This window comes from Heterodontus francisci, chromosome 29, assembly GCF_036365525.1.
Source record: "Heterodontus francisci isolate sHetFra1 chromosome 29, sHetFra1.hap1, whole genome shotgun sequence".
NCBI lineage: Eukaryota > Metazoa > Chordata > Chondrichthyes > Heterodontiformes > Heterodontidae > Heterodontus > Heterodontus francisci.
In genome coordinates this window covers 36,763,558-36,791,413 of record NC_090399.1, presented here as the reverse complement: position 1 = coordinate 36,791,413, position 27,856 = coordinate 36,763,558, and the positions used below count along the sequence as shown (strand labels likewise).

General features: G+C 46.0%; 1 protein-coding gene and 1 pseudogene across 1 annotated transcript; both read right to left on the bottom strand.

Moving 5' to 3' along the window:
- Window positions 1-27,856, bottom strand: part of LOC137345764 (nuclear factor 7, brain-like) — a 156,039-nt pseudogene that overhangs the window by 11,271 nt on the left and 116,912 nt on the right.
- LOC137346317 (uncharacterized) lies at window positions 551-15,970 on the bottom strand. The gene is made up of 7 exons (XM_068009807.1): window positions 15,900-15,970; window positions 15,260-15,374; window positions 15,085-15,165; window positions 9,509-9,569; window positions 8,139-8,992; window positions 2,597-2,768; window positions 551-894 (listed from the first exon to the last, which is right to left on the bottom strand). The coding sequence occupies exons 1-7, from the start codon at window positions 15,968-15,970 to the stop codon at window positions 551-553; spliced, it is 1,698 nt and encodes a 565-aa protein (XP_067865908.1).

Sequence of the window (27,856 nt, the reverse complement as noted above, 5' to 3'; positions counted from 1 at the left end):
ATCTGTTCAGGCCGGGTAGCCGGCCGAGACTCCAGACTGAAAAACAACCATTCACCATTACTCTCTGCATTCTGTCTTTTAGCTAATTTTATATCCATGCACCCACGATCCCAATTAATTTCATGGGTTTTGAATTTGTTAAATTAATTTCATGGGTTTTGAATTTGTTAAAGTGACAAATAGTAGGCTAGTTAACAAAATATTCTAAACCTGCACCTTGCTTGGTTAAATAAACAACAAAATCTGATAACATAATAACAGCAGAGTAAATCCATTTGAACCCTCTGAGCTGATGGGTGGGGGAGGGGGGGACATTTTCCCATCCCAGCTCCAGAATCTCCAGTTCTTCTCCTTCACTTTGCTCAATGATCACACTGATCTGTCTGTGCAATGGTTCCTGGATTCTTCACTCCACTCTCTATCTGGAAATCCATGTGTCCTCATTGAGTGAAGAACTTCCTGGCCATCCTAAATTTAACTTCCCCTGATTTAACGTGCTTCCCTTTGTCTGACTCTTATCATTTACCATGAATTAATCTTGATTCATCTCTTAAATATCACCCACTATATCACTAACATCTTGGGTCTCACTTAGGTTTAGCATCACTTCAGGGGGGAATGGTGCATTATAATCTTTTAACATCCTGATTTTAATTACCGGAATGGGGTGAATGATGGGAGAGGGGCCTTTGCTTAGCACTGCTGGATGAGGACAGCACCCTTGGCAGCAATGCAGCCCCTCAGCACTGGGCTGCAGAGCATCTGATCCTGATTTCCCATCTGGAGCCCCACAACCTTCTGATTTGGAGCTGAGCTGCCAACCTGACATTCCTGAGCACAAACCATCTTCATGTTGATCCTGGAAATCTAATCGTATCCTGCGGCCTTTGCCACCTAGAAGGACAAGGGCAGCAGACACATGGGAAGACCACCACCTGCAAGTTCCCCTCCAAGCCCCACATCATCCTGACTTGGAACTATATTGGCCATTCCTTCAGTGTCACTGGGTCAAAAACCTGGAACTCCCTCCCTAACAGCATTGTGGGTGGACCTATACCACACAGACTGCAGTTCAAGAAGGCAGCTTGCCACCACCTTCCCAAGGGAAATTAGGGCTGGGCAATAAATGCTGGTCTTGCTAGTGATGGTCACATTACATGAATTTATAATAAAGCCAGAATCTGATTCTTTCTCACGTGCCCATATTAATTCTAAAATTATTACAATAACTGTGCTCAAAGAGGACTTGATCTGCAGTGAATAATATTGGGTCAAACCAAGGTGCAGCTTCAGTGAAGTCATGAAATTTATTGGGAATGTGTGTCCAAGATACATTGAGTGTGGAATTGATGAGAATGCACAGTCCCAAGTTGGTTTTCACCTCGCCCTGTTAATTCACTTCAGTGTGCTTTTGTGTTCCATGTAGCTGCAACAACAAACTAACATTGTTTCTGTTTTCTCTTCAAGGAGGTTCGTTCTTGGAGGGACAGGTATGTATTGTCAATAATGAACTATTGCTGATGTAGCAGTTCCACATCCCACTGTGTTCTCTAGTCTGAATCCTGTAGTGTTAACTCACTTCATACAACATTAGCCTTTATTGCAGGGGCTTGGAGTACAAGAGTAAGGAAGTCTTGCTGCAATTGTACAGGGCTTTGGTGAGACCACACCGAGAGTGATTTGTCCAGTTTTAGTCACCGTATCAAAGGAGCTATTTGGCTAAGACAGGGTACAACAAAAGTTCACAGAATTAATTCTGGCACGAGAGGTGTTGTGGACTATCAAAAGACACTTGACACCGAGATGAATGAGGGTACAAACAAACCAAGGTTTATTCAATACAAGTATGCGACCAGCTCGCTCGATCCACTCGAGCGAGAGACTGCTCGACGATCGCAGTTTGCTTCACATATTTATACGCGATTGTAACTGTGCCTATGTGCTAGTACACAGACTGTTCCAAGTGTCCTGTTTATTTTTAGCTCACAATGTATTCTATATCACAGGTTTATAGGACAAAACAAAGTGGTCATTAAAACTGTGCTTAACTAATCCGTTCTCAACCCTTTTATTGCCGACAGCTGTGTCATTATCATGCTGAGCTTACAGTTCTATTTCCCCGAGTACTTTTTCACTCTACATATCTGTCTGAGCTATTTTTATCCCTTCAAGAGGGTTCTCCGATGAGGAGAGATTAAGTGAGTAAATTGGGCCCATATTCTTTGAACTTTTTGAAAATGAGAGCTGATCTCAGAATCTTGTGTTTCAGTGAGTGGGTGTGACAGGGGGGATGATGGAGAAGCTGTTTCCCCCTGGCTGAAGAGTCTAGAATGAAGGGACATAGTCTCAGGATAAAGGAGCAGCCATTTAGGAGTAAGATGGAGAGGAATTCCTTCCCTCAGTCTTGTGACACTTTGGAATTTTCTACCCGTGAGGTCTTTGGATGCTCAGTCACTGAATATATTCCAGGTTGAGTTCGATAGATTTTGGGATTCTAAGGGATTAAGGGATATGGGTGGAAATGTGGAGTTGAGGTTGAGGGTCAGCCATGGTCTTATTGAATGGTGGTGCAGGCTCAAAGGGGTGTATGGCCTACTGCTGTTCCTAGTTTGTGATCTTCTGTCCTTGTGTTCTGACATATAGCCCCTGTTGAAATAGTTAAGGGGGCTGCTCCTCAAGTTTGATTTCACGACAGCTCCGTGCTCCTCAACTTTGGGTACCTGGTGCGGTGGGTGATAGTTTGGCAGGAAGATCTCATCGATCTGCTCCTAGGTGCGGTCAAGGTGGTGGTTCACAAGTCCAGGAACTGGCGCAGGGAGAGGGGAGGAGGAGTGCATCCGTCCGTCCATCCATCCTGCTTGTCTGCCCCCTTCCGAGGTTATATTCATCTCTGGGTGTCCCTGGAGAAGGAGCATGCAGTGTCTATCAATTCACCTGAGAACCTCCAGAGCTGATGTATATCGTAGGGGCTGGAGGGTGTTAGCGATGTGGATAATTTGGGTTTTAATTCAAGATTTATTTCTGTTTGTTTAAAGTTATTTATTGCAAATAGACACGAAAGAGGCCTGCTGAATAAAGGCCTTGTCGACAAATTTATACAAGTTGTAGTCAAGCTCCTTGTACACGAATCAAATGCTCCCAGTGCAGGCACAGCAGAAAAATCCCAATACACATTCTCTTCATCTGTCTCTCCTCGCTATGTTTGTCGAGGTGGGGGGGGGGGGACAGTGGGGGGAGGCGGCGTTGGGTGTCACAGAAGGACGGAGACAGACGGAATGGGAGAGGGAAGGAATGCATAGGACGGGGGTCAGCTGGGGAGTTAGTGAGGGGGGATGGTGAATGTGAGTGATAGATGGATCAGGTAGAGTGAGAGGTGATAGAATGTGATGGTGGGTGAGGGACTGGGAGAGGGAAGATGTAGGGTGTCAGGGAGTCAGCTGAGATGGAGGGGGGAATCAGAGGCAGGAGGGAGGGATAAGGAGTGGATGTATGTGGGAGAGGGCTGGGATGAGTGAGGCTGGGGAGGGTGAAGAGGCAGAGGGAAACAGGGTGACAAAGTGAGGAAGAGTGAAAGTGGGGGTAGAGGAACAGGCAGTGAGCAGAGAGAGATTGGGAGCGAGAGCCTGAAAGAGAAAGTGAGAGCAAAAGATGGGGAAAGAGAAATCCAGAGACTGAAAGAAAATGTGTGCGCAAGAGACAGAGAAAGAGAGAGAGGGAGACCGACAATGAGGAAGGGTGCGAGAGAGGGTGATAAAGTGACAAGTTATCTTTCTATAACACCATGATTATAAAACATCCCAAGATGCTTCATAGCATTCTGAAGCAAAATTTGATGCAAAGCTACATAAGGTGATATGAGGATGACCAGATTGGGTTTAAGGCGGTCTTTAAGGAGACAAAGAGGGAATAGATTAGGGAGGAAATTCTTGAGCTTGGGGCACAGAAAGCTGAAGGCACGGCCACCAATGGTGGAGCGAATAAAATCAGGGATGATTAATAAAACCAAATTAGAGGATCTTGGAGATCTTGGGGTGCAGGGGCTGGGGGAGATTAGAGATAAGGAGGGGTGTAGGGACAGGAGGATGTTCGAGATAAGGAGGGGTGTAGGGGCTGGAGGAGATTAGAGATAAGGAGGGGTGTAGGGGCTGGAGGATGTTAGAGATAAGGAGGGGTGTAGGGGCTGGAGGAGATTAGAGATAAGGAGGGGTGTAGGGGCTGGAGGATGTTAGAGATAAGGAGGGGTGTAGGGGCTGGAGGATGTTAGAGATAAGGAGGGGTGTAGGGGCAGGAGGATGTTAGGGATAAGGAGGGGTGTAGGGGCTGGAGGAGGTCAGAGATAAGGAGGGGTGTAGGGGCAGGAGGAGGTTAGAGATAAGGAGGGGTGTAGGGGCAGGAGGAGATTAGAGATAAGGAGGGGTGTAGGGGCAGGTGGAGATTAGAGATAAGGAGGGGTGTAGGGGCTGGAGGAGATTAGAGATAAGGAGGGGTGTAGGGGCTGGAGGAGGTTAGAGATAAGGAGGGGTGTAGGGGCAGGAGGCGATTCGAGATAAGGAGGGGTGTAGGGGCAGGAGGAGGTTAGAGATAAGGAGGGGTGTAGGGGTAGGAGGAGATTAGAGATAAGGAGGGGTGTAGGGGCAGGAGGAGATTAGAGATAAGGAGGTGTGTAGGGGCTGGAGGAGTTTAGAGATATGGAGGGGTGTAGGGGCTGGAGGAGATTAGAAATACAGAGGGGTGTAGGGGCTGGAGGAGGTTAGAGATAAGGAGGGGTGTAGGGGCTGGAGGAGATTAGAGATAAAACGGGGTGTAGGGGCTGGAGGAGATTAGAGATACAGAGGGGTGTAGGGGCTGGAGGAGGTTAAAGATAAGGAGGGGTGTCGGGGCTGGAGGAGTTTAGAGATAAGGAGGGATGTAGGTGCTGGAGGAGATTAGAGATACAGAGGGGTGTAGGGGCTGAAGGAGATTAGAGATAAGGAGGGGTGTAGGGGCTGGAGGAGGTTAGTGATAAGGAGGGGTGTAGTCCCTGGAGGAGATTAGAGATAAGGAGGGGTGTAGGGGCAGGAGGAGATTAGAGATAAGGAGGGGTGTAGGGGCTGGAGGAGATTAGAAATAAGGAGGGGTGTAGGGGCTGGAGGAGGTTAGCGATAAGGAGGGGTGTAGGGGCTGGAGGAGGTTAGAGATAAGGAGGGGTGTAGGGGCTGGAGGAGGTTAGAGATAAGGAGGGGTGTAGGGGCTGGAGGAGGTTAGATATAAGGAGGGGTGTAGGGGCTGGAGGAGATTAGAGATAAGGAGGTGTGTAGGGGCTGGAGGAGTTTAGAGATATGGAGGGGTGTAGGGGCTGGAGGAGATTAGAAATACAGAGGGGTGTAGGGGCTGGAGGAGGTTAGAGATAAGGAGGGGTGTAGGGGCTGGAGGAGATTAGAGATAAGGAGGAGTGTAGGGGCTGGAGGAGATTAGAGATAAAACGGGGTGTAGGGGCTGGAGGAGATTAGAGATACAGAGGGGTGTAGGGGCTGGAGGAGGTTAAAGATAAGGAGGGGTGTCGGGGCTGGAGGAGTTTAGAGACAAGGAGGGATGTAGGGGCTGGAGGAGATTAGAGATACAGAGGGGTGTAGGGGCTGGAGGAGGTTAGTGATAAGGAGGGGTGTAGTCCCTGGAGGAGATTAGAGATAAGGAGGGGTGTAGGGGCAGGAGGAGATTAGAGATAAGGAGGGGTGTAGGGGCTGGAGGAGATTAGAGATAAGGAGGGGTGTAGGGGCTGGAGGAGGTTAGCGATAAGGAGGTGTGTAGGGGCTGGAGGAGGTTAGAGATAAGGAGGGGTGTAGGGGCTGGAGGAGGTTAGAGATAAGGAGGGGTGTAGGGGCTGGAGGAGGTTAGATATAAGGAGGGGTGTAGGGGCTGGAGGAGATTAGAGATAAGGAGGGGTGTCGGGGCTGGAGGAGGTTAGAGATAAGGAGGGGTGTAGGGGCTGAAGCTGATTCGAGATAAGGAGGGGTGTGGGTGATGGAGGAGGTTAGAGATAAGGGTAGGTGTAGGGGCTGGCGGAGGTTAGAGATAAGGAGGGGTGTAGGGGATGGAGGAGGTTAGAGATAAGGAGGGGTGTAGGGGCTGGAGGAGGTTAGAGATAAGGAGGGGTGTAGGGGCTGGAGGAGGTTAGAGATAAGGAGGGGTGTAGGGGCTGGAGGAGATTAGAGATAAGGAGGGGTGTAGGGGCTGGAAGAGATTACAGATAAGGAAGGGTGTAGGGGCAGGAGGAGATTAGAGATAAGGAAGGGTGTAGGGGCAGGAGGAGATTAGAGATAAGGAGGGGTGTAGGGGCAGGAGGAGATTACAGATAAGGAAGGGTGTAGGGGCTGGAGGAGATTAGAGATAAGGAGGGGTGTAGGGACAGGAGGAGATTACAGATAAGGAGGGGTGTAGGGGCTGGAGGAGATTACAGATAAGGAAGGGTGTAGGGGCTGTAGGAGATTAGAGATAAGGAGGGCTGTAAAGGATGGAGGAGTTAGAGATAAGAAGGGAGTGAAGCAATGGAGGGACTTGAAAGCAAGGATGTGAATTTTTAATTTCGAGGTGTTGCTGGACCAGGAGCCAATGTAAGGCAGTGAGCACAGGGGGTGATGGGTGAACGAGGTTTGGTGCCAGTTCAGACATGGGTAGCAGAGTTTTGGATGCCCTAAAGTTTAAGGAGGGGGGAATGTGGGAGACCAGCCAAGAATGCATTTGAATAGTCGAGTGTAGAGGTAACAAAGGAATGGATGAGGGTTTCAGCAGCGGATGAGCTGAGGCAGGGCTGAAGTTGGGAGATGTTACAGAGGTTGAAATAGGCGGTCTTAGTGATGGAGTGAATATGAGCTCGGAAGCTCAACTCAGGTTGCGAACAGTCTGGTTGAGCCTCAGACAGTTGCCAGGGAGATGGATGGAGTCGGTGGCTCGAGAACAGATTTTGTAGCAGCACCAAAGAGAATGGCTTCTGCCTTCCTGATACTTAAATGGAGGAAATTTCTGCCCTCCCGGTTCTGGATGTCAGATAAGCAGTTTAATAATTTATCAACAGTGGAGGAGTTGAGTGAGGTGGTGGTGAGGTAGAGCTGGATGTTGTCAGTGTACATGTGAAAATTAACAGTGTGTTTACAGATGATGTGGTTGAGGGGCAGCATGTAGATGAGAAACAGGAGGAGGTCAGGGATAGATCCTTGGGAACCCCAAAGGTAACGGTGCGGGAGCAGGAAGAGAAGCCATTGCAAGTGATTCTCTGACTACGATTAGATAGATAAGCATGGAACCAGGTGAGAGCAGTCCCACCCAGCTGGATGACAGTGCAGAGGCATTGGAGGAGGGTGGTGTGGTCAACCGTGTCAAAGGCTGCAGACAGGTCGAGAAGGACAAGGAGGGAAAGTTTACCTTTGTCATAGTCACATAGGATGTCATTTGTGACTTTGATAAGAAGTGTTTCAGTACGGTGACAGGGACAGAAACTTGATTGGAGGATTCAAACATGGTGTTCCGGGAAAGATGGCCGTGGATTTGGGAGGTGACCACACGTTCAAGGACTTTGGAGAGGAAAGGGAGTTTGGTAATGGGGTGTGAGTTTGCAAGGACAGAATGAGTCAAGGTTTTTTTTTCAGCAGGAGGGTGATAACTCGAGATTTGAAAGAGAGAGGGACAGAACCTGAGGACAGGGAACCGTTAATAATATCAGCTAACATGGGAGCCAGAAAGTGGCTTGGCCCCGTCCATCCGAGCACCGTGAAGCTGAGGCCTCGGGGCTGCCAGCTCCTGTGCTGAGCCTGACCCCACTCCCTCACCCCTGGTCCCGACTCCCTATCCTTGTCCCTTCGCTGGGCTTGTCCTGATGCAAATCCCCTCCCACACAACACCATCTGACTCAGAGAGAGGGAGAAAGAGACGGCAGTGACCAGGTGGGGGGAAATGAAGGGAGATGGACTCAATAAATTGTCTCCAGGAAAAGAAAACGTGAGTAGTTGAGAATCCACCACTGGAGGTGGAGGAGAGTCTGTGGCTGCTGTTTCCCCTCCTGTCCTGCAGGGGGTGTTTCCCAGCCCCCACTGGAAACACTGGGACCTGCCTCTGGGCTGCTCTCAGTTGTTTTGTTTATTCATTAATTGAATAATTGATGTAACTGGATATTTCACCGCGCTCTTGACCTGCTCCCTGAACTTGGATTGAGTCACCCCATAAATAAATGTGTTTGTGCAGCAACTTAAATTCTGCAGCATCCATTCGACTAGTGCAAATATATAAGAAGAATCAGAATCAAAGTGTTGTGTGATGTTCAAGTAATATAAAACATATCCAAACCAGAGAAGTATGAAGTTGCCGGATATGGTGAAGAGTAAAATCACAGACTTCCTTCTGCTCTCCATCTCTGGGTCAATGCGATTCTCTCCCTTGCTCTGACCCCTCAGTCCCTTACGGACTCGACTGGCCACTAAAATGTGTCTGACTGTCAGAGCGTTGAGCATCAGGATTAAAGCAAATGGGAGCAATGGGGTTAAAACCGGATTAAACTTGCGAAATCCCACCCATCCCGGCTCAGTATAATAGCTCCGCTTTGTAACACAGAACCATGGTACATTGTCGATTATCTCTCTAGGTGCATATTTAAAGTAATGAGGGACATTTTTTAAACAGAGCAGAATACAGGTTGTTGCGAGAACCACAGCCGCAGTTTTCTCGGTGCAATATTTTGTTTTCAGCTTCTGGCAACAAATGGCCACAAATCGATCAAAGGTGAAAGTGATGGTGAACCAGACAGAACAGTCTACGGCTGCCCAGAACAGGACAGCATGAATACAACACATAGGGGTGATGTTTAGGAAAGACACCGGGAAATAATAATAACGGATCCGCCGTGTAATGACCCCCGTGACAATGACCAGTAGATCCGCCGTTGCCATGGCCACCAGGTAGCGAGTGGTGCAGGTGGAGAGGCCGCATTTTCCCCGGGACAGGATCACAATCGCCAGTAAATTAACTGTAAGAGAGAGAAGGGAGAAGAGACTGGAAATTACTGATCAAACATTCTCCATGTCTGACCCAGACAACCAGGACAGGATTTTAGCACCGAAAACGGAGGGTTTGGGGGGGAGGGTCAGAGGTTAAAATTAAAAATCTCAGCCGGAACCTCCACCGACCTTCGACTTGACTACTTCTGGGTTTTCCGGAGTCGGGAAAGGGGACGGACAGACGACTGCTCCCAGGAGGTGGGTTGGTAATTTAAATGTTTAAATCAGTCTGGAAGTCTCTGATTTAATGTGTTTTGCATGTTTAACTCTGTCTGGCCAGGTTTCCCCATTATACTCCACACCACGTGCAAAGAAACCCGGGATTGGGGATTGGAACAATCCCCCTCCGGGATGAACCACTCCCTCGGGATCATCCCCACTTTCCCCACAACAGGATCCCACCAGTGCCCGGCACCAGACCGCAACTCCACGGGTTGGACCTCACCCTGTTTGGGATCAAAGCACCCCCAACTCTAGGTTTGTACCACCCCGGGATTGGATTCTGCTGCCTGGACGGATCTCCGCTATGGGCTCTGGCCTCCTCTTCTGGGATAAGAAGCCCCAAAAATTCAGGTTCCCACATTGTGTCTTACAACAAACACTCCCCCTGCATGCTCCCCCTAACCGGACTCGGACCAATCTCCAGGATAGGAGATCCCTGCTCAAGGTTCAGGATCAGACACTCACCCTCCCCCTCCTCCTCCCTTCCCGCTCCTCCTCCCCAGACTCGGACCACGCTGCAGGATAGGTGGCCCCGCCCTGGGGTTGGTGATTGACAGACCAGTGATTGGAAATGTTACCACCCTCTCGCCCTCTGGAGATGGTGATTGGACACCCCCGATATCAGATATCTCCCCCAAAACATGGGATCAGTATTTGGACCGCCCTGGTCCTGAGGCCTGCTCCAGAGTCCGCCCTGCCCGACTGGAAGACAAGCCTGTCAATCAGTCTGACTTCAGGACGGGGAACCTGTCAAGGATAAAAGAAGCAATCTGTGGAGTTAAAACTCTGAAACTCCACTCCTCACTTATGTCACTCACCCCTGTTAATATCTAGGAATAAACATTGCAATAAAAACAAAATACTGAAACTGCTGTAAATCTGATAAAAAATAGGAGAATGTTGAAAACACTCAGGTCAGGCAGCATCTGTGGAGCGAGAAACAGAGTTAATGTTTCAGGCTGATAGGCTTTCATCAGAATTGGAAAATATGAGGCTCAGTGGCGCAGTGGTTCGCACAGCAGCCTCAGAGCTCCAGTGACCCGGGTTTAGTTCTGGGTACTGCCTGTGTGGAGTTTGCAAGTCTCCCTATGACCACGTGGGTTTCTGTCGGCTGCTCCAGTTTCCTACCACTGCCAAAGACTTGCAGTTTGATAGGTAAATTGGCCATTGTAAATAGCCCCCAGTGTAGGTAGGTGGTAGGGAATATGGGATTAATGTAGGAGGGGATGTGGTAGGGAATATGGGATTAATGTAGGATGAGTATAAATGATGGTTGATGGTCGGCACAGACTCGGTGGGCCAAAGGGACTGTTTCAGTGCTGTATCTCTCGATGACTATGACTCTATATTAGAGATTAACAATTTGAAAGCAATCATGTAGTCAGTGAAAAGTTGGGTATAGGGGGAGGAAAGAACAAAAGGGAAGGTCTGTGATCGGGTGGAGGGCAGGAGTGATTCAATGATAAAAGGGATGATGGTGCAAGGTGAATGGGACAATGAAAGAAACAGAGGATGGGTCCAGAGGAAGTGTAAATGGTTACAGCAGAATAACAGAGGGGGAGGGGAGCATGGAAAATCTGGCAAAGAGGAGAAGGCTCCAGAGGCCTGGAAAAGTGATGGAGAATGGTGGGTAGACCCCAGGGGTGTGGACCACCTGCCAGCTGTGTACCAATAGGGGATCCCCACCCCAAGCACCAGCCCACACCCACTCCACTCCCAGTGACTCTGCTGTAGTCATCCTTCATTACCAGCACAGGCCGTCCCAGAAAGTAGGAGCAATGGTTATAATCTGAAGTTTTTAATCTCAGTGTTGAGTCCGACAAGCAATAAAATGCCGAATCAAAAGATCCAGTGCTGTTCCTCATTGAGCTTCAGTGGAAGAGTGCAGGAGGATAGAGAGGTCAGAGTGGGAGTGGGATGTAGAATTAAAATGACAATTGACCAGAAGCTCAGGGTCACACTTGCAGACTGAACGGTGGTGTTCAGCAAAGCAATCACTCAATCTGTGTTTGCTCCTCTCCCAATGTCCAGGAGATTCCATCATGAGCAGCGAATACTGTTAATAAATTGTAAGAAGTCCAAGTAAATCACTGTTTCACCTGGAAGGAGTGTTTGGGGCCTTGGACAATGGGAAGGGAGGAGGTAAAAGGGCAGGTGTTACATCTCCTGTGCTTGCACGGGAAGGTGCCTGGGAAAGAGGAGCTGATGTTGAGGGTGATTGAGGAGTGGATCAGGGTGTCACAATGAGTGGGGGGAAGGGAGGGGAGCAGAATATATGTTTGGTGTTGGACTTAGCTGGATGTGGCAGAAATGTTGGAGGATGATGTGTTGAATGTGGAGGCTGGTGGGGTGGAAGGTGAGGACAAGGGGAACCTTATCATGGTTCTGGCAGGGAGGGAAGGGGTGAAGGCAGTAAAGTGAGAAATGGGATGGACTTGGTCGAGGGCCCTGTTAACCACAGTGGAGGGGAATCCTTGGCTGAGGAACAAGGAAGACATTTCAGAAGCACTGGTGTGGAAGGTAGCATCATCAGAACAGATGGAACGGAGGTGGAGAAACTGGGAGAATGGAACAAAGTCTTTCCAGGAAGCCGGGTGGGAGGAAGTATAATCAAGGTAGCTGTGGGAGTCGGTGGGATTATAGTGGATATTGGTTTACAGTCAGTCCCCTGAAGTGGAGGTCAAGAAGTTAGGGAAGGGAAGTGTCAGAGACAGGCCATGTGAAGACTAGGGAGGGGTGGAAATTAGAAGTAAAGTTGATGTAATTTTCCAGTTCAAGGTAAAAGAAGGAAATGACATCAGCACAGTCATCAAAGTATCAGAAAAATATGTGAAGGAGGGGAGCTGAGTAGGATTGGAACAAAGAATGGTCTGTGTCATACACAAAGGCAGCATAGCTGGAACACATACAGCTCCCATAGTGACAATATTAGATTGTGGAATATCCCAATGTTTACACCCGAGGTCCACACACCTATACTTTACAACAGGGTCCCTGCAGAGCGATCAGAATCAGAACTTGAGAATTTTTATTCCCAGACCAGAGCTGGTGGGGAAGAGAGGAGCTCTGGCAGGAATGGTGAGTGAATGAAACGAAATGAATCAATTCCACATGGGGCCCTCAGAATGTACCAGCAGGAGATGGTGCAGCAGCAGAATTGTATTCAACCACAATCTGTGACCTCATGGTCTGGCATATCCCCCACTCTACCATTACCATCAAGCCAAGAGACTAACCCTGGTTCAATGAAGGGTACAGGAGGACATGCCAGGAACAACACCAGGCATATGTCAAAAAGAAGTGTCAAACTGGTGAAGCTACAACACAGGACTATCTGCATGCCAAACTGTGTAAGCAGCATGCGATAGAGCTGAGCGATCCCATAACCAATGGATCAGATCTAAGCTCTGCAGTCCTGCCACATCCAGCCGTAAATGATGGTGGACAATTAAACAACTAACTGGAGGAGGTGGCTCCACAAATATCCCATTCCTCAATGGTGGGGGAGCACACCACATCAGTGCGAAAGATAAAGCTGAAGCATTTGCAACAATCTTCAGCCAGAAGTGCCAAGTTGATGATCCATCTCAGCCTCCTCCTGAAGCCCCCAGCATCACAGATGCCAGACTTCAGCCAATTCCATTCACTCTGCAAGATATCAAGAAGCGACTGAAGGCACTGGATAATGCAAAGGCTATGGGCCTTGACAATATTCCGGCAATAGTACTGAACACCTGTGCTCCAGAACTTGCCATGTCCCTAGCCAAGCTGTTCCAGTACAGCTACAACACTGGTATCTGCCCTGCAATGTGGAAAATTGCCCAAGTACAGCAGGACAAATCCAACCCAGCCAATTTCCACCCAATCAGCCTACTCTCAGTCATCATTAAAGTGATGGAAGGTGTCATCAACAGTGCCATCAAGCATCAATTGCTTAGCATTAGCCTGCTCAGAGACGCTCAGTTTGGGTTCTGTCAGGGCCACTCAGCTCCTGACCTCATTATAGCCTTGGTTCAAACATGGACAAAAGAGCTGAACTCAAGAGGTGAGGTGAGAGTGACAGCCCTTGACATCAAGGCAGCATTTGACCGCGTATGGCTTCAAGGAACCCTAGCAAAACTGAAGTCAATGGGAATCAGGTAAAACTCTCCGCTGGTTGGAGTCATACCTAGCACAAAGGAAGATGGTTGTGGTTGTTGGAGGTCAATCATCTGAGCTCCAGGACATCACTGCAGGAGTTCTTCAGGGTAGTGTCCTAGGCCCAAGCATCTTCAGCTGCTTCATCAATGACCTTCCTTCAATCATAATGTTAGAAGAAGGGATGTTCGCTGATGACTGCACGATGTTCAGCACGATTCGCGACTCCTCAGATACTGAAGCAGTCCGTGTCGAAATGCAGCAAGACCTGGATGATATCCAGGCTTGGGCTGATAAGTGGCAAGTAACATTCATGCCACACAAGTGCCATAATGACCATCTCCAACAAAAGAGAATCTAACCATCTCCCCTTGACATTCAATGCCATTACCATCGCTGAGTCACCCACTATCAGCATCCTAGGGGCTACCATTGACCGAAAACTGAACTGGAGTAGCTGTATAAATACGGCGGCTACAAGAGCAGGTCAGAGGCTAGGAATGCTGCGGCGAGTAACTCCCCTCCTGACTCCCCAAAGCCTGTCTACTATCTACAAGGCACAAGTCAGGAATGTGATGGAATACTCTCCACTTGCCTGGATGGGTGCAGATCCAACAACACTCAAGAAGCTCGACACCATCCAGGACAAAGCAGCCCACTTGATTGGTACCCCATCCACAAACGTTCACACCCTCCACCACCGATGCACAGTGGAAGCAGTGTGTACCATCTACAATATGCACTGCAGCAAAGCACCAAGGCTCCTTAGACAGTACCTTCCAAACCCACGACCTCTCCCGACTAGAGGGACAAGGGCAGCAAATCCATGGGAACTCCACCACCTGCAAGTTCCCCTCCAAGTCACAGACCATCCTGACTTGGAAATATATCGCCGTTCCTTCACTGTTCGCTGGGTCAAAATCCTGGAACTCCCTTCCTACCAGCACTGTGGGTATATCTACCTCCCATGGACTGCAGTGGTTCAAGAAGGCAGCTCACCACCACCTTCTCAAGGGCAATTAGGGATGGGTAATAAATGCTGTCCTGGCCAGCGATGCCCACATCCCTTGAATGAATAAGAAAAAGGGAAACTGACTGGGAAACGGCCTCATGGTGTCTGTCAGGCAAGATCCCATCCATTGTGAGTTTAAGGAGAGCTCGGGTTTACTGGACTTTGGAGCAGAAAGGGGCAGACTGAGATGGACAGAAATGTAAATGGAATTCTGCAGCACAGCTCCGAGCTCAGAAGGAAGGAAGTCTCGTGTGTTATGGGACAGTCGGGGCCAGAATGACCCAGTGGATGAGGATTCAGAGCCTGAAGAAGAGAGTGAGATCTTTGAGGGGAGGAACTGAACTGTCAAATAATAGTCAATCAATTCAATGCCAAACGTGAGGACATTCAAGGTAGAAAGTGGAGAGATATTTGATAAAGTAATCAGAGAGAGAGCAAACTGTCTGGTTCAGATGGATTGTATCCACACAGACTGGTCTGTATCCTATTTGGGCACCACGCCCTTTCAACTCAGCGGGGTGCCCATATTTAACAGCCATCGCAGAGCCTCGCGATATTAATCACGGGGGCTCATTAGAATCATGGCGCTGAGCCGCCCACCCTGTTTTTGACAGCTGTGCAGCAGGTGCTGGGTCCTTATTTTAAGCGCCCCAGAACCTGCTTCCTGACAGCTGTCAAAGAAATACTTACCTGATTGCTGAAGTCCAGGGCTGCTGTCAATCTGGCAGCAAAGCAGAAAGTGCTGCAGAAATCCAGCAGGTCAGGCAGGATCTGTGGAGAGAGAAGCAGAGTTAACTTGTCCAAGTTCACAGACGTGAAAGTTAACTCTGCTTCTCTCTCCACAAATGCTGCCTGATCTACTGACTGATCCCAACACTTTCCGCTCTGCTGCCACATACTTTCCCTGCTGTGTCCCAGTGTCCTGTGAACTTGCGATCCTCTTCTCCCACTCTATTGTTAGATTCCTTCTTGTAGGCGTGCTGCACCAGGGTGAATAATCATAAATTTTCACATCCCAGGACATGAGATTTAAATATACCATAAAAGGTATTACAGAGGTTTAGAGAGAACACACTGACACAAATGGGAATGCACGGGTGTCACAGCAATGTAAATACTTCTTTCACTAAATGTTCCTCACCAACATGTGTGTTGTTTTCTCTGTGTGAATGACATGTGCTAGCATGTAGTGCCAATGTCACATCCCTTTGCACCATTGGCCCTTCAGGAGAGCCAACACATACAATAGCATCATTACCATGCCACCATTACTCATGAGCGTCTCCACGGATGCAGTGACATGGACATTGACTCAGTCAGCCGCTGCCTATAATGGTTTACACAGGGATGCTGCAGATGTGGACTGGTGCACAGCAGGTGAGTAAGCCTGATGTGTAGCTTACAGAGCTCATGTTGTTTCTTATGGAGCAGACAGCCTTTATCTGATAAGCCACTTCCGTACATCCCTACCTCACTGCTAGCTCGGCGGGCATCTGCCCTCTCACATGTCTTTCATGTTGTAGGTCCTCAGCGTCCTCATAGTCCGAGGAGGAATCCTGTTGATGTCTCTCCTCATCATGCCAGACCTGGCCCCTATTGGGTGCATAGTTGTGCAGAACAGCAAAGAAAGGAGCTGGCCTTTTCAGCCCATAGTACAGGGCATCACCCCATCCTTCCAGGCATTGGAGGTGTTCTTTCAGCATGCCGATCTCCTGCTCAATGGTGGCTCATGTAGCTCAGAGGCTGGCATTGTATCTCTCCTCTGCAGCAGTGGTGGAGTCTGTCACTGGTGTCGGGAGCCATGTCTGTATAAGATAGCCCTTATCTCCAAGAAGCCACCCCCCTCCATCTGAGCCAGTTCAGTGAACAGCGGTGGCAGCCGGGACTGGTGCAAAACCAGGTGTCATGGCAGCTGCCTGAGAAGCAGTCACACATTCGCAGCAAGCATCTGCGGTGTTCACATACCAGCTCCACTTAGATTGAGAGGGCTCCTTTAATGGTGATGTCTGCCGGTGGTAGCCTGGTGGGAGGCCTGATGGCCACATGAGTGCAGTCTATGAACATTACAACCTATGGTTCTCCGGCAATGGTGCCAGAACCACTGGCCCACTGGGCCTGGCTGTGGGAGTCTGTCCTGAAGCGGTCATTCTAAATGGCCCTCCGGTGCAGGGCGTTGGTGACCTCCCTGATGCAGCGGTGCACTGCTGACTGTGTGACCCCACAAAGGTCTCCACTGGGCCCTAAAAGGCTGCAGAGGCATCAGGCTTAAGAATTGCTGCCACTATGAGGAACAAAGGCATGGGATGTCCACTGGAGCCCATGGGCTACAGGTCATCCTTGAGGGCATAGAGATGTGTCTCCATCCTCTCTACATGTGCAATCGCCTCTGACACTGGTGCTCTGACATCCGATAGAATGTCATGTGAGGCCTGCAGATGCACGGCAACCATAATGGAGAGCTCCCCTTGGAAGCTGCTGCTCATGACTGGGGGCCTCGACGTGGATCGCACCTGCCTGTTGGTACTGCCTCTGGCGCATACAGAAACTCACGTGCAGGGGATTACACAATGTAGGATGAGACATATCTATTCCCATGTGATAAATAAAGTTGAACCCTTCATGTATTCGAAGGTTCCTAACAGGGATTGGCATTGACGGGTACAACAGCTGCTTTCCTGGATCAACTATGTGACATGCCATGGCATTGCCCATCTTGGCCAACACTCAGTGGCACAGCATGACCACATCAAAATCCTACCAGCTGAATCGAATGCCCCCCCCCCATCCGTATAAACTTAATGCTCCTGCCCTTTCTGGCACCCTCCCAACACACAGGGTGCCTAGTGTGCCATTGCCCCCTCACAAATACAGAACGTACACTGTTAATGGAGGGATGGTACACGGTACCTCCCTTCATGCCAGCACAGTTTTCCCTCCAGTAATCCCAGAGCCCCTCCCTTTAAGAATGCAGAGTGAGACCCCTCTGTACCCCCCTCCCTCCTCCGTTTTAGAATGCAGAGATAGACCCCTGCATATCCCTCCCTCTCTCCTCCCTTCCGTAATGCAGACTGAGGCCCCTGAATAATTCACTGGTGACAACTTCTGCCTCTGAGGACCCGCCGGCTTTTCAATTCGTGAACGGCCGCCCGTTCAGCAGAAAAATCCAGAAGTGTCAGTGGAGAGGCGGTGGGCTGCATAATCAGCAAAGGTACCATATGCTAATTGTGGTGCCGCCACTGTGCGGTGGGGGGAGGGGAGGGGCCACACCAAGATCCCGCCGCCGGCAGTAATATGCAGCGGGCCCTTCTCAATGTCATGGGTGGTGGCGGGCCTCTCCCCGTAGCATTTTACTGGCCCTCGCGCTGCTACCCACTGGTAAAATCAAGCCCACTATCAAAGAAAGGTATAGATAGCAGAGGTACGATTATCTGACCATTGATAATCATCAGATTAGTGAATAGTGCCAGGGAACTGACGGACAGCTAATGTGATTCTTGTATTTAACAGTGGGTGCAACAAGATGCTTTGTGAGATAGATTGCTGTGATTAGAGATTGTTGTATTAAGATAGATTGAGTAGAATAGCCTTTGTTTCCCTGGAGTTTAGAAAAATGAGAGGTGATCTCTTTGAAATATACAAGATTGTGAGAGGGATTGACAGGGTAGATGAGAGACTGTTTCCCCCTGGCTGAAGAGTCCAGAACTAGGGGGCAGTGTCTCAGGATAAGGAGTCAACCATTTACACTGAGATGAGGAGAAATTTATTCACTCAGAGCGTTGTGAATCTTTGAAATTGTGCACTCAATAGTGCTGTGGATATTCAGTCATTGAGTATCTTAAAGACTGAGCTCAGTAGATTTTTGGAGTCCAAGGAAATTTCGGGATAATTGTTTTGTGTGGGAATGTGGTGTTGAGGTTGTGGATCAACCGTGACCTTAATAAATTGTGAAGCAGGTTCGAGTGGCCAAATGGTCTACTCCTGCTCCTACTTCTTATTTATTTATATTTTTTATTTTTTATTTAGAGATACAGCACTGAACCAGGCCCTTCGGCCCACCGAGTCTGTGCCGACCATCAACCTCCCATTTATACTAATCCTACACTAATCCCATAATCTTACCACATCCCCACCTGTACCTATATTCTCCTACCACCTATACTAGGGGCAATTTATAATGGCCAATTTACCTATCAACCTGCAAGTCTTTTGTTGGTGGGAGGAAACCTGAGTACCCAGAGAAAACCCACGCAGACACAGGGAGAACTTGCAAACTCCACACAGGCAGTACCCAGAATTGAACTCGGGTCGCTGGAGCTGTGAGGCTGCGGTGCTAACCACTGCGCCACTGTGCCATATATTTCATTCTTAAGTGATTCATTACAAACAATAAATCTTGGATTCTATTCTGTTAGTATATTTATTCTGTCAGTAAATAAGGAAAAGTAGCATTCGGCAAAACAGACTGAGGAGCGGACAGTGATAAACACACTTGGCCGGTACAATTAAACTCTCACAATCTGACAGCATCCTAATAACACCTTCAAATTACATTTGCTCACCAGAATTCTACTGGAAGTTTCATCAGTTCATTCTGAGCAATTATTCACACACTGCCACACCCTCTGTCTCACATTCCTTCTCCATCTCCTTCTAGTTTACCTCCTCTGTCTCTCCCTCTATCATTCCTCTCTCAATCTCTCTTCACTGTCTCTTACTTCCTTTAATTATCATTTTCCCATAACATTCATCCTAATATTCTGCGCCTGCATTCTGTTCATCTGCCTTGTGTTCAATGATCCTATTCCCAGAGTCAATTTGTTCAATGATGAAGCCTTTGTGAATAGTTTAACTTTTCTATAGATCATACAAACCTCCACCAGTTCACCTATACTGTCCACTTCATCTACAATGAATCGAAAGCATCTTCCATGCACACCTTACAATAATAGAAATTCCTTCTCCTGCGAATCATCAGAAAAATCAGTTCAATAGCCAGTCATCTGAAGCAGCATCACACAGGCACACACACAAGAATGAAATATTATTTCATAACAGTGATAACCAATAAATATGTTGAAATCCCAGTTAAACTGAACCATATTATTAGGAGGGAGAACATTGAGCTGCCTCCTTGTAACACTGAGACTGTGAGCTGTCCCCATTATCAATCACTGATACCACATTCATAAATATATTACAGGACAGGTTAGTCTCACAACATGAACCTGTTAACAAATCCTGATAGTCTTATTCCTGCTCTTTAGTCCAGATTCCTGATTCCAACCATTCAATGCAGGCAATAATCCAGTAACATTAACAGGGTTGGATAAAGAAACATCATTACAGAAATAATGCAGCTGCTGCAAGACAGAAAGAGCAGAAGCTGAGGATATCCCAGCATTCAACTGCTGAAACAGAACAGACAGCTTTGTAAAACACCAAGTGAGAAATAACACCGAGCACAGCAGCACAGTTAACACCATTTTATACCATTAACAGATGATATACTGACTTACCAGGAACTCCAACAGCTGCAAGAATTGGATAGTAAATACCTTCTATCTGATGGATTACTGGATGTCCCATTTCTGTGAGAAGCACGATTTCTGTTGATCTGGAACCAACTGCTCTGGCAGACACTCTGAGCTGATTCACTGCAATGGGTCCTGATTTATACAGGGGATCAGTCTCCAGTGACATGGTTATACCCCTGATCATTGCTATTAGTTACACACATTTGAACAAACACATTACATCAGCAGCTTTGACTCTGATGTAAATAATGTGGTGGATAAAAGACTTACATCTCAAAGTCCAGGATATTATCTTAGTTGGACCTCCCTCGGGAATAAAGCTGAAAGCTCTGCTCATTACAGGACTGATCCTACAATAATGAGCAACTTCATTTACAGTTTTCATATGATTGTCTTGACCATGTTCACTGCTGTTGAATCAATGATAAATGTTACTGATTTCTCCACAGTCTACACTGAATCCAGGGACACGAGCAGACCTGTTTCACTCTGTTCCTGCAGTTTCCCACTTAAAATATGAACTTTGAGTTTCTGGCATAGGTATAGTTAAAGGCCATGTTCGGGATTGCAGCCTAGAAATTACTGTGGGTGATATTAGGGGACGGACACTGAACGTGTCCCATTAACATTCCTGTCTCTGCTATTTTACTGCAGATGTTTACCTGGTTATTCTACATTGGCTGATGTCTCCAGTAAAATAAGAACTGTGTCACCCCCTGCCTCCATTCCTCCAGTTCACTCCTGACTGTCCACCTAACCTCCACTTTCCATCAATGTCAACTGATCCAAAACTCTGCTGTCCATATCCAGCCCACATCAAGTCCCACTCTCCCATCACCCTCACCCTTACCGACGCACATTGGCTCCCAGTCCTAATGCCTTAAGTTTAAAATTGTCATCCTTTTTTTTCAATCCCTCCAGGTCCTCACCCCTCTCCATCTGCAGTCTCCCCACCAAACCTGTGACAAACCCACTCGTAATCTCTCCATACCTCTGAAACTGCCCTCCTTCAGTGGGAGTGACCTTGCTTGGTTCCATTCTCACTGACTTGTTTATAGCCAGAGCATCTCCAGCAATGGCTTCTCTTCCCTGACCAGGACCGTTACCTCTGGAATCCCTGAACTTTCCATTCTTACTCCCTCCTCTTCCTCATCTACATGTTGCCCAGTGGCAACATCATGTACATGGGGTCAGCTTCCACATGTGTTCTGACAACACCCAGCTCCAGCTCTCCACCATCTCTCTCGACCCTCCACTATCTCAGTGTTATCAGACATTTTTATATTTTTTGCCTCGGGTTGTGAGCATCACTGCCAAGGCCAGCATTAATCACCCCTTCCTAATTGTCTTTGAGAAGGTGGTAGTGAGCCACATACTTGAACCACTGCAGTCCGTGCGGTGCAGATACAACGACAGTGCAGTTAGGGAGGGAGTTCTAGGTTTTTGATCCAGCGACAATGAAAGAATGTTGCTATAGTTGCAAACCAGAATGGTTTGTGACTTTGAGGAGAAATTGCAGTTGTTAGTGTTCCCATCTGCCTTCTGCCCTTGTCCTTCTAGCTGGTAGAGGTTGTGAGTTTGGAAGGTGCTGTCTAAGCAGCCATGGGTGAGTTGCTGCAGTGGATCTTGTATATGGTACATGTAGCAGCCACTGTACGTCAGTGGCGGAGGGAGTGAATGTTTAAGGTGCTGATCAATCGGGTTGCTTTTTCCTGGCTGGTGTTGAGCTGGTTGAGTATTGTTTAAGCTACACTTATCCAAGCAAGTGATTGACAGGCTTTGGGGATTCAGGAGGTGAACCCCAGCCTCTGACCTGCTCTTGTAGCCACAGTTTTATATGGCTTGTCAATTTAAGTTTCTGGTCAATGGTAACCCTCCAGGATGTTGATGCTGGGGGATTCAGTAATGACAATGCCATTCAATGTCAAAAAGAGATGGTTGATTCTCTCCTGTTGGAGATGGACTTTGCCTGGCACATGTGTGACATGAATGTTACTTGTCACATATCAGGCTAAGCCTGAATGCTGTCCAGGTTTTGCTGTCTGCAAGAATGGACTATGTATTGTGCTGAACACTGTGCAATCATCTGCAAACATCCCATTTCTGACCTTATATTGGAGGGAAGGTCATTAATGAAGCAGCTAAGGATGCTTAGGCTGAGGAAACTACCCTGAGGAACACCTGCATTGATGTCCTGGACTGAGATGTTTGGCCTCCAACAAGCATAACCATATTCCTTTGTATTGGGTACAACTCTAGCCAGTGGAGAGATTTCCCTGATTCCCATTGACTTCAGTTTTGCTCGGGCTCTTTGATGCTACAATTGGTCAAATTCTGCCTCGATGTTAAGGGAAATCACTCTCACATCACCTCTGGAATTCAGCTCTTTTGCCCATGTTTGCCCCCAAGGTTGTAATGAGGTCTGGAGCTGAGTGACCCTGGAGAATCCCAAACTCACCATCGGTGAGCAGGTTGTTGCTGAGTAAGTGTCTCTTGTTCAAACTGTCAATGACATTTTTCATCACTTTGCTAATGATTGAGAGTAGATTGATAGGTGGACATAGCTGGGCAACTTTCCACAGGTCTGTGCCTTTGTTGTAATTGTAATGGAACAGCTTGGCTAAGGACACAGCTAGTTCTGGAGCACCTGTCTTCAGCACTACAGCCAGGATGTTGCTGTATTCAAGGCTTTCAGCCACTTCTTGATAACACATGGATTAAAACATGCTAGGAGAATTAGTAAAGGAATTGTTCGCAAAAATAAAAAAACAGGAACCAATGGATGAAAAATGTTGGAGAACATGAGGAGAATTATTTTAAATCATGAAGAAAGAGAGTTGACTAAATAACTGGAAATAGGATCGTGACAAGGTTAGCAAGAGTAAACAGAATAGATATAGAGAGAATGTGGGGGCACCATGAGGTAATGAAGAGGCAAAATAAAAGGATCATTGGTGAACATTTGTCAACGAAGGAGCATCAGAATACATTATCATCGACAGAAGAATTGGTGCAGGAACTGTGGAAGATCCAGGGTAAAATAAATGGGTTGATGCAGGCAAACAATGAGATTGACCAAAATCTAGACTTTACTAGAGGTGTCACGTGTGGCCTGTATGAAGAATTGGTGAAGAATGTGCTACAGAAGGGATGGAGTACATAGAGGCTAATTGAATCCCTTCATTTATTCATGATGAACAACTGAGAAAATGCGCCAAAGAAACCAGGAAACAGATCATAATATGGTGCACCAGATGGGAATACTGCCCCCCACCACCCCCCCCCCCACCCCCACCGCACCTCCCCCCTCACACCCACCCCAAGGTGTGGTGTTATTGGCACTACCCATGTTAGCAGAGAATGGGAGTCAGTCTCAGAAAGTGTACCAGGCAGAGACTATCAGAGAGATTGAAGACTCTGGTATAGTCCTGATGAGGAAACAATATGAAGAATATCCACATCATCTGATAAGGAATGGGGGGAATCTTGTCCAGCACCAGATATGGAATGCAGCCCCTTAAAATAAACTATTTGGGTCTGTCGGTGTGATGTGTTGCAACAACAGATCACTTCAGCCTGTGGGTGCACAACTGATGAGGAATCACCCAATTATAAGATTAGTCTAAGACTCTGGGAAGAGGGTCTGTCTAATAGAACCTACAAAGGCAAGGGAAGGTAATGTGTGACCATCACAGCTGCCTTTATGGCTGTTGGATTGATCAGATGACCCACTAATTCTTCATATTCCCAACTGAAAGAAAAACAAATCACTGATAAACTTGGTGTGCATGCACCATCATAATGTAACACACTCCCAAGTGAAACTGCCTTTGGAGAATGGGACCATTCAGACAATCCCAGATATCAGACATTCTGTAATCCCTCTACCCATCAGTCTGAAATCCATAATCTACAGAACGAGAACATCACAGAAACATACCGTGCACACGCTGCACAACAATAAGCAAATACAGCAGGCAATAAAGTATCTAGGAAGTCAGGGATGTGCCCACCAGTGTGGAATTAACCCATAGGTAGATTATTTCAGAAGGGATTTGTGATAGAGCAAGTGATGATGCTGGTAATCCTGATCATTGAATGATGCTGTGTGATGGGGTTGATAATGAATACTTTAAAAAAGGAAAAATAAAGATTTAACAAGGTCCCTGAAGGAAGTGAAACTTATTAAAATAGATGTGTAAATCTCTTTGCTGAGAGGAAACCCACAGAGAAGAAACAATAACAAATATAGTAAGGCATGTTCATACATGACACAGAGAGAGAGGGAGAGAGAGAGAGATAAAGATTAGCCTGGCAACAGTCAGTGTGTTCACAGAATATCGCATCTCTAACAGCAACAGTAATCGCTGATCACAGACAACCAACAACATATTAAGAATTTGGCTAAAGATTACAATATAAGGCAATGTGCCGTAAAAGGAACTAATCAGGAGGTAAATGGGAAAATTAATTGGAATTGTATGATTGGAAGCTTTTTTTTTAAGATAGGTAGGGTTTCATGATAAAAATACGTTCTTACTGACAATTGTTCTCTATCTTGTTACGAACGAGGTGGGAGTAATGCACTGTCAATTCAGTCCCATTACTCCACAGGTCACAGCATATGATTAAAGTTTCCCACCTATCAGAAATTAACTAAATTAATCATTTTATTAATACCCAGAATAAAACACACCAAACCAGGTATCTTTAAACAACAACAAATTAACTATTTATTAATAAACTAAACCTTAAATAAAATTGAGATAAATCTATGTCTGAAAAGACTTTATAACTTCTTATTCCTCCTAAACCTTATGCACACACACATACATTCAAAAACTAATGGTTAACCGGATCTAAAATGATAGTTGTATTCGAGCTGTTTCTTAGGATTAATAAAACCACTGGATTGCAAGTCCTAGTTGGTTACTCGCCCAGATCAGTGAGGTGTCCTAGAGTTGAATATTCAGATGCCAATCAAAGTCTCCAGGTGTGTTTAATGAACAGTCTGTAATGGATAGGTGGTCAGGGCACTTCGGCTGCAGTAGGCATCACACAGATCTTTCAACAAGGAGTATAACAGCAGGTCTATTTAGATGTTGAATTAGCAGTCTATCACTGGAAACTTTAGTGAGTTTCTCGAACTCCCAGAAAAAAAAAGGCAACAGAAAGTCACTCCTGAGGCCTCGACTTCTCAGAGACTGGAAGTAAAAAGGAATTTGCTACCTCCAACAATGCAAAGATTCCTTTCCAGGGGTATTTTCCTCTTTAGGTGAAATGCAACCTGCTTTCCAATGTAGATTTTCTGCTGAGTTCTTCCTTCAAGGAGAGCACACTTCGCTGGCCTGCCAGATCAAACTGGTTCTAGCCAGTTCTTACACACAGTTAAACTATACAATACAGCATGTGACGGCATCTCTCGTTGCTTCGGAATAGGCTTGCAGCTCGCACACACTGCTCCCAGAAAATATTTAAACCTTTTCAGTCTTAAAGCACACAGACCACCCACCCCCCACCCCCCACCCCCCAACCCCCCCTTTATTTTTAACAGAGAAAAACAAAACACTTCCATGACAATCTGCTAATCAAATCCACTTTTAAATTGTTTTGTATGCTGCAGGAAGAAATCTTGACTGACTTTGTTACTACTCAAGGGAGCATCACAATTATTTGTAACAGTTATCAAGCCCAATATAACAATTAACGATAAGCTTATTTCCCTTTCTATTGATTAGAATTTCTAATTTAACAACTGCTTGTAGATGTTCTCCTCATACTCTTGATATCAAGGCTAATTAAAAAATAAAATTAATTTAATAGCCAGTATATTGATTCAATTCAATTTAACAATTAACTTTAACATTATTCACCTGTGTAGTAGTTATCAAGCCCAATTTACCAATTAACTGCAAACTTAGCCCCCATTCTATTGTACATCATTTCCAATGGAACAATACTAGTAGCTTTGTACACACACACCCAATATCCAGACCAATTTAAGAATTAACTGTAGCTTTCTTCCATGTGTATTGATTATCAAGCAGAACGGAACAATTGACAGCAACCTTTTATGCCATCGCACTTATTATGACTAAATTAACAATTAACACACTTTACTAGTTAGTGTATTTGTTGCATACAATTAAATAAAACTGTAACTTTATTGCCCAATGTATTGTTTATCATAATCCAATATGACAATGAACTGTAATTGTATGTACCAGTGTATTATTTATTTCTTTTGTTTTCTTTTGGGCCTCCTTATCTCGAGAGACAATGGATACGCACCTGGAAGTGGTCAGTGGTTTGTGAAGCAGCGCCTGGAGTGGCTATAAAGGCCAATTCTAGAGTGACAGGCTTTTCCACAGGTGCTGCAGAGAAATTTGTTTGTCGGGGCTGTTGCACTGTTGGCTCTCCCCTTGCGTCTCTGTCTTTTTTCCTGCCAACTACTAAGTCTCTTTGACTCGCCACATTTTAGCCCCGTCTTTATGGCTGCCCGCCAGCTCTGGTGAACGCTGGCAACTGACTCCCACGACTTGTGATCAATGTCACAGGATTTCATGTCGCGTTTGCAGACGTCTTTATAGCGGAGACATGGACGGCCGGTTATTATACCAAATTTAAATGACTGTAAACTTTTTGACCTGTGTATTACTTAATATGCCAGTTCTATCATCAACTGAAACACACTTAACCTGTGTATTAATCATGTCCAATTTAACAATTAACTGTAGCTTTGTCCCCATACACACTTATCAGGAACAATTTATCAGTTACCTAATTTTGTTATCCAGTGGATGTGCTATATTCAATTGAACAATTGACTAAAACTTTACTCCACTGCATACTGCTTATCAATTCCTATCTGACAACCAACAGTAACTTTATCTCCCTGTGTGTTTGTTATCAAGTCTAATTTAACAATTAAATGTAACCTTAATCTCGGTTTAGTTTTAGAAACCCAATATCACAATTAATTGTAACTTTATGCTGTGTATTAGCTATCAGGACCAATTTAACAATTAGCTATAATTTATTACACAGAGCATGACTAGGAAAGCACAAGTTAGAAGGAACTGTAACTTTATTATAACTGTGTATTGGTCTTCAAACCCAATTTAGCAATTAACTATAGCCTCATTAACCTGTGTATTCTTAGCCAACCAAATACAATAATTAGATGTCACTTTATATGCTGTGTAGTAGTTACCATGTCTAACTAAACAACTAACAGTAACTTAATTACGATGCGTGTTGCTTATCATGCCCAATTAAACAATTAGCTGTAATCATATTCCCCTGTATATTGGTATTCACGTCCAATTAAACAATTATTTGTAACTTTATTCCTATGTGTACTAATTATCAAGCCAAATTAAACAATTAACTAATATTATTTCCCTTTGTATTGAATATCATGTCCAATTAAACAATTGAGTGTAATTTTATTCCTCTGTTTATTGGTTAACAGCCAAGTTAATAATTAACTGTAGCTTTGTACTGGTGTACATTTGTTATCAGGACCAACTTAACATTTAAATCATTTTATTTCTAAATGTATTCATTATATGCAAGCGCTATCTAACAATAACTGTAACTTTATTCCATTGTGTATCGGTTATCAAGTCCAATGTAACAATTAGGTGTAATATTACTCGCTTATGTATCAGTTGAAAAACCAAATTGTACAATTAATTATAAATTTATTCCACTGAACAGTTATTAATCTCAATTTAAGGATAAACGGCAACCTTATTTTCCTGTGCATTGTTAACAAGCCCAATATAACAAGTCTACGAGTTACCATGCCCAATTTAGCAGTTAGCTGCAACTTTATTCCCCATTGTATTGCCTGTCAAGTCCAGTTTAAAAATCAACACATGCCTTTTTACACATGTGCACTTGGTTTCACAACCTATCTATTA